The 7,904-nt window shown below is 48.3% G+C and overlaps 1 protein-coding gene across 5 annotated transcripts in view; it reads left to right on the forward strand.

Moving 5' to 3' along the window:
• Positions 1 to 7,665, forward strand: part of ARHGAP39 (Rho GTPase activating protein 39) — a 108,478-nt gene extending 100,813 nt beyond the window's left edge. For all 5 annotated transcript variants that reach the window (XM_048286203.1, XM_048286201.1, XM_048286202.1 and 2 more), the window contains 5 exons: positions 3,007 to 3,080; positions 4,381 to 4,580; positions 5,001 to 5,092; positions 5,180 to 5,349; positions 6,508 to 7,665. In XM_048286203.1, the coding sequence (XP_048142160.1) occupies positions 3,007 to 3,080; positions 4,381 to 4,580; positions 5,001 to 5,092; positions 5,180 to 5,349; positions 6,508 to 6,702 (731 nt within the window). In that variant the 3' untranslated portion in view covers positions 6,703 to 7,665. The remainder of the gene's footprint in view (positions 1 to 3,006; positions 3,081 to 4,380; positions 4,581 to 5,000; positions 5,093 to 5,179; positions 5,350 to 6,507) is intronic.
• Positions 7,666 to 7,904: the final 239 nt, after the last annotated feature.

Genomic DNA, 7,904 nt, shown 5'->3' on the forward strand with positions numbered 1-7,904 from the left:
ACGTAATATAATATGTATTATGTCATATGTAATATTCAATATATAATATATAATACATAACACATAATATAAGGTACAATATACACTATATAATATGCAATATACACTATACAATATATAATATAGAAGAGATAATATGTAATATATAATGCATAATATGTAATATATAACATATAATGTATCATATACAACATATTCGTATATTATATAGATTATATAATATATATGATGTAATCCATAATATAAAATATATAATATATAATATATATAATTATATCTCATCTTTAAATATCTCTAAATTCAATATATCAATTATATAAGATATAGAATATTAGAGATAATTATCGATCTGCTTCTATTATAATTAATACTGTAATTTCATATTCGATATTATTACAGTATTATTCTATATATTCTATATTATTACAATATTTCATATTCAATATTATACATATTACATTATATTACATTATTTTATATTACATAACATAGCATGTATCATATATACTATATAATATATATGTCATTTACAATACATAATATACAATATGTTATATATAATATGATTTATAATATATAATACATAATGTGTAATATATATAATTCTATCTCATTTATAAATATCGCCAAATCCAATATATCTTCAATTATATAATATGTAGAGATAGAATATTATTGATAACTATGGATCAATCCCTATTTTTTATAATTATCTATAACATTACAATTAATATTTTCTAGCAGTTCTCCATCATATATTCTCTAAATAATATCAACAATTTAAATAAATCTGATTTGTAATGTTATCGGTAAATCGATATTTATCAATTAATATATTATACCTATTAATATATTTATCTATTTGTTCTATTTATAGATCAATATTTATTAGCAAGATTCTATTATCCGTTCTTTAAATTAATTAATTCTAAAGATACCTTGTCTAGAAATTAATATTTCTGACATTTATATCTTTTCTAGAAATATTCCGTTATATTTTAATTAACACAAACTACTTCTGAATATAAATTATATATTTCTATAAAATACATTCTAAATGGATATTATATATATAATTATAAATTAGGTATCATTTAATAGATATTTATCATATTTACTAGAAATTTATTACTAATATCAAGTATTAAACAATATAGTCTGATATAATTATATATTATTTCTAAAATTACTCTAATTACTTGTTAATAATATTAATAATATTAAAATAAATAATTTAGTATTATAAATACCAAATAATTATACCATATATTCTGATATAATTATATATAATATAATGCCTAAGATTAACTATTTATTAATAATTATATTATTTATATTGAAATAAGAGGTAATATAATGTTATTCATAATAATTATAATAATGATAATGATATTAATAATTAAAAATTATTAATAACTCTAAATATATATAATTTTATCTTAGAAGAACATTAATGGCATAATGCTATATTTAATTAATATATTATTAGTTATTAATTCATTGATTTAATACTGATTAATCAAAGACATTTAATTTATTTAATAATATAATTTATTAATTTTTATTAATATGATTTCTTTAATTGATGTCATTAATATAATTGACTTAATTAATAGAATTAATTTATATCCTATAATTAATTGAATTGAGAAAATCCCCTTGGAATCCACCATTGGGGTTTCCCAATGCCGGACGACCCCGAGGTGCCTCCGGAATCTCCAGTGGGATTGAGGGAAATGTGGGATCCCTGCAATTCCCAGCATTCCTCTGGGTTTGGGTGGATTTTGTGGGAATTCCCCCTCCGGAGCCGGATTCCGGATGGATTCAAGTGGAGGAACCTCAAGGGGACACCCAAGAAGGGCTTTAGGAGATCCAAGAGTTCAGGGGGAGGATGATCCTTCATCCGCGCCGGAAAAGTTGGGATCAGATCCCATCAAATCCACCCTCGGCACCCCTGGAGGTGACACCGAGCAGATGTGGGGTCGTTGATCCATCTTCTCCTGGCCTGCATCCCAAAATCCAACCTGGTCTCCTGGAAGGGGTTTGGATTAGATGGTCCTCCAAGGTCCCACCCAAACCATTCCATGATTCCATGATTTCCTGAGTGGATTCCATGATTCCATGAGTGGATTCCATGGTTTGAGGTCACCCAGTATTGGATGTCCCTCAAGGCTCTTCCATCGAGGTGCCTTCAGACCCACCCCACCCATCCATCCACCCCTCCAGAGCCAAAAATCCATCAGGAATCCTTTGGAAGACACCAGCACCAGGGATGGAGGGGGGGATCCCAAGGCACCGAGTTTGGGTTTGACCAAAAAATGTCCCTTGGAGGGTCACCCATCCAGCAGGTCTTCTTCAGAAGGTGCCACCAGGTCCCCAGGGTTGTTGGGATGGTCCAGAAGGTGTCACCAGGTGCCTCAGGCTCTGGGAATGATCCAGAAGGTTCCACCAGGTCCCCAGAGCTTCTTCTGGGACGGTCCAGAAGGTTCCATCAAGTCCCCAGGGTTGTTGGGATGGTCCAGAAGGTGCCACCAGGTCCCCAGGGCTGTGGGGCTGCTGGAGCATCTCCCTTGGGATGATCCCACTGGCTCCTCAGAGATGTTCCAAGGGGTTCAGGGCATCATCTCCTTGTTGGAGGACATCAGGAAGAGGAGATGGGATGAGGATGGAAGTGGTGGGATCAGGAGAAGATGGATGGGATGAGGGGGGGCGGGGGGGGGGGAACGACAAGGGTGACAATGGAAGTGGTGGCCCCCAAAAGCCAGGACATCCCAGGATGAGGCCACCATGGAGGGAGCTCCAGGGCTCCACATTTGGTGGTTTCTCCAAGGTTCTCGTGAGGGATCCAAGGGGGACCTCGTTCTCCTCAAATTCCCCGGGAACGGTGACAGGGACGGAGATGGAGCAGCCACGGCATCCGTGGGGGGGGACAGGGAGGGGACCCTGGAGGTAACATCCCACCATCCTGAGGTGACATCCCACCACCCACACTGTCTTCTCTTGCAGGGGTGGCCATCAGCACTTACGCCAAGTACTGCTACAACAAACTCCAGAAGGCGGCTCTGACCGGAGCCAAGAAGGTACCGGACAACGGGATGGGCTTGGGAAGGGTTGGACAAGGAGGTCCAACCTCCCATCGGGATCATCTGGGGGCTGCTGGGATTGGGGAAGGGGCTGGAGGAGGGAGGGAGGTGGAAAATGGTGGGAAGAACATGGTTGGTTGTGGCGGGGTCACGGTGAGGAGCTGGTGGTGGCTCCAGAGTGGTTGGGAAGCTTCTGGAGAACTTCTGGGGATCTTCTGGAGAGCTGGAAAACTTGAGGAGAGCATCTGGGCATCTTCTAAGGACTTTCTGGAGACTTCCTGGAGAACTTCTGGGAACCTTCTGGAAAAGTTTCTGAAGACCTTGTAGGGAGCTTCTGGGAACTTTTTAAGGATCTTCTGGAGAACTTCTAAGAACCTTCTGGAAAACTTCTAAGGACCTTCTGGAGACTTTCTGGGCACCTTCTATAACCTGTCTGGGGATCTTCTGGAGACCACCTGGAAAATTTCTGGAGAACTTCTGGGAACCTTCTGGAGATCTTACAGAAATTTTCTGGAGAACTTCTGAGAACCTTTTGGAGACATTCTGGGAACCTTCTGGAACATTTCTGGAGAACTTCTGAAGAGCTTGTAGGGACCTTCTGGGAACCTTTTAAGGATCTTCTGGAGAACTTCTAAGAACCTTCTGGAGACCTTTTGAGAACTTTCTGGGAAATTTCTGGAAAACTTTTAAGGACCTTCTTGAGAATTTCTGGGGTTCTTCTGGAGACCTTCTGGAAAATTTCTGGAGAACTTCTCAGAACCTTCTGAAGACCTTTAGGAGACCTTCTGGAAACCTTTTGAGGACTTTTTAAGGACCTTCTGCAGATCTTCTGAAGACATTCTGAAGACTGACTGAGGATCTTCTGGAAATCTTCTGGAAACTCTCTGGACACCTGGAAACATTCTGGAAACTCTCTGGAGACCACCTGGGAACTTATTAAGGAACTTCTGGAGACCTTCTGGAAACTTTCTGGAAGCACAGCGCCAGTGTTCAGCTTCCCAGAAGCATCCCAGAGCCGTGGCTCCTCCTCCCAGCAAAACCCATTGGTGTAGATCCTCCAGCGTGGCCATGGTCCCACCAAGCTCCATAGGGTTGGATCCACTTCTGAATCAAGATGGTGGATGGATGCTGGATGGATGGGTGGTGGAAGCACCTTGGCCAAGTTGACCAGAATCCATCCATGGCTCCATCACCATCCCCATGGAGCTCAACTGGGGGGTGGTGGGATTGAGTAGGATCCCGTCCTGGCCACGGGGCCACCACAGAGGCCACCGGTGACCTCTGGTGTCTCCTGCAGGGCCTGAAGAAGCCGAACATCGAGGAGATCCGCCACGCCAAGAACGCCGTCTTCAACCCGTCCATGTTTGGCAGCTCCCTGCAGGACATCATCACCATGCAGAAGGAGCGGTACCCGGACCGGCAGCTGCCCTGGGTGCAGACCCGGCTCTCCGAGGAGGTCCTGGCGCTCAACGGGGACCAGACCGAGGGCATCTTCAGGTAAAGCCACCCACGGTCACGGGGACATCCCATGGTAGTGGCAACCTGGAGCTTCTCATAGGAATCACCTCAAAACGGGGCAGCTTCCCCCTTCTGGGTGTCCTTCTCCTCTGGTGGGTCATCCCAACTTCTCCTTGCTCTGAGGCCATGAGGTCTCCTCCATGGTGGCCACCAGAGTCATGGCAGGGTCTTGGCGGCACCATCCATTGGGTTCCCTCAACTTCTCCTTGCTCCGAGGCCATGGAGGTTTCTCCATGGTGGCCACCAGAGTCATGGCGAGGTCTTGGTTGCACCAACTAGCTCCCAAAATGGCTCCATGCCCAACTGATGTTCCCTCCTGGCTCTCCTGGAGCACCCAAAGGTGTTGAGATGGGAGGTCCCCATCTGTCACTCGGCCACCGACGTCTCTTCACCCCACAGAGTCCCCGGTGACATCGACGAGGTCAATGCCCTCAAGCTGCAGGTGGACCAATGGAAGATCCCCACCGGCTTGGAGGACCCTCACGTTCCCGGTAAGACCTCGGGCCGATGTTTGGGGGGGCAGAAGCTCCATCCAGAAGGTCTCACATCTCCTCGTCTTCCTCATGTTCTCCTTCCAGCATCCCTGCTGAAGCTCTGGTACCGGGAGCTGGAGGAGCCACTGATCCCGCACGACTTCTACGAGCAGTGCATCACCCACTACGAGAACCCCGAGGCCGCCATCGCCGTCGTCCACTCCCTGCCCAGGATCAACAAAATGGTGCTGTGCTACCTCATCCGCTTCCTCCAGGTAGGACCAGGAGCCTCCGGTGTCCCCTTGGGTGACCTCTTGGCTTGGTTCATTCTCTTGAGGTGGTTTTGGATTCTCCAAGGTCACCACAAGGTGATTCCCATCTCATCCAAGAACCAGGAGGTCCACACGGTCCCTCCACTCATCTCTCACCAGTCCCACCACTTCCACCTTCTTCCCACCCCATGAGTTTGTGTTCCTGGTGACCCTCCTGGTGCCCTCTCCTGAGCTGGCTTTGGGTTCTCCAAGGTCACCACGTGGTGACCCCCATCTCCACCAAGAACCAGGAGTTCCACCAACCCCATCACCTCCATCTTCCTCCTCCCACCCCATGATTTTGTGCCCCTGGTGACCCTCCTGGTTCCTTCTCCTGAGGTGGTTTTGGGTTCTCCAAGGTCACCACAAGGTGATTCCCATCTCCACCAAGAACCAGGAGGTCCACACGGCCCCTCCACTCATCTCCCACCAACCCCATCACCTCCATCCACCCCAGGTGTTCCTGACCCCATGGTTGACCCTCCTGGTGCCCTCTCCTGAGGTGGTTTTGGGTTCTCCAAGGTCACCACATGGTGATCTCCATCTCCATCAAGAACCAGGAATTCCACGTGGTCCTTCCACCCATCTCCCACCAATCCCACCACTTCCACCTTCTACCCATCCAAGGTGTTTGTGTCTCCTTGTGTGATCTCTTGGCTCGGTTCATTCTCTTGAGGTGGTTTTGGATTCTCCAAGGTCACCACAAGGTGATTCCAAGAACCAGGAGGTCCACACGGTCCCTCCACTCATCTCCCAGCAACCCCATCACCTCCATCTTCCTCCTCCCACCCCATGATTTTGTGCCCCTGGTGACCCTCCTGGTTCCTTCTCCTGAGGTGGTTTTGGGTTCTCCAAGGTCACCACAAGGTGACCCCCATATCCCCCAAGAACCAGGAGGTCCACACAGTCCTTTCACCCATGTCCCACCAACCCCATCACCTCCATCCACCCCAGGTGTTCCTCACCCCATGGTTGACCCTTCTGGTTCCTTCTCCTGAGGTCGTTTTGGATTCTCCAACTTCACCACGTGGTGACCCCCATCTCCCTCAAGATCCAGAACCTCCCTCCACCCATCTCCCACCAACCCCATCACCTCCACCTTCTTCCTCCTCACCCTTCCAGGTCTTCGTGCAGCCGGCCAACGTGGCCGTCACCAAGATGGACGTCAATAACCTGGCCATGGTGATGGCCCCCAACTGCCTGCGCTGCCAATCGGATGACCCGCGGATCATCTTCGAGAACACCCGCAAGGAGATGTCCTTCATCCGGGTGCTCATCCAGCACCTGGACACCAGCTTCATGGAAGGCGTCCTATAGCGGCCGCCACCGCGTTGTCCCCACCCCGTCACCAGCCCCACCGTCCCCTCCGAGGAGCTCCGGCCGGACCTTCCCGCCCGGCCGCGGGGATGCAGAGAAGTCCCCCGTGGTCCATCCCGACCTTCTGGCCGTGGCATTGCCCAGCTCTTCGCTGGTGGAGTCACGAGGAGCATCTCAGCTCCGTGGGGACGTTCCCGAGGAATCTGAGAGGTCTCCTGGTGTCTCCATGGGGTTGAGAGAATGTGACGCGAGCAGAGCCATCTTCAGGGTGGTGGGAGAAGCTCACCTGGAGAACGTGGGACACCGGGGACCACCACGGTGACAATTGTCCCCCACAGGGAAGAGACTCAGGGGGTCCCCATGGGAGTGGCCGTGTCCTGGGGGGGCCGTTGTGGCCGATTGTCCATCCTGGGGTGCTGGAGGAGCTGGGTGGGCAGGATGTCCCCTCATGTCACCGTGTCCATCCTGTCCCACGCGCGTTGGCACCACCAGGACCTGGCCCAGCACCCCCCGGGCCCTGCTGGACCCATGCCAGGGCCTCCCATCTGCTTCTGGTTCTTCTGGACCCATCTTGGAGCCCATCATCAACTCCTGGGCCCATCTTGGGTTCCACTATCTCCTCCTGGTTCTCCTGAACCCATCTTAGAACCCATCATCAACTCCTGGACCCATCTTGGAACCCACCCTCAACTCCTGGACCTGTCTTGAGGTCCAGCATCTCCTCCTGATCCTACAGGACCCATCTTGGAAACCATCATCAACTCCTGGACCTGTCTTGAGGTCCAGCATCTCCTCCTCATCCCACAGGACCCATCTTGGATTCCAGCATCTCCTCCTGAACCCATCTGGGTGTCCACTATCTCCTCCTGGTCCTCCTGAACCCATCTTGGGGTCCATTATCACCTCCTGAACCCACCTCAGGATCCATCATCTCCTCCTGGTCCTCCCAGATCCATCTTGGTGCCCCCCAGTGTTCTTCAGGAGCCACCTCGGTGTCCCCCAGTTTCCTCCTGGACCTATCTTGAGGTCCCCAATCTCCATCTGGTCCTGCCCAACCCACCTAGGTACCATCATCTCCACCAGGTCCCACCTTGATGCTCCCAATCTCCTTCTGGTCCCACCTTGGTGCCCCTCAGTCTCTACCTGGACCCACCTTGGTGGCCCCCAACCTCCTCCAGATCCTCCAGGACCCACCTGGGCAC

Source organism: Corvus hawaiiensis, chromosome 26 (assembly GCF_020740725.1).
Source record: "Corvus hawaiiensis isolate bCorHaw1 chromosome 26, bCorHaw1.pri.cur, whole genome shotgun sequence".
NCBI classification, from domain to species: Eukaryota; Metazoa; Chordata; class Aves; order Passeriformes; family Corvidae; genus Corvus; species Corvus hawaiiensis.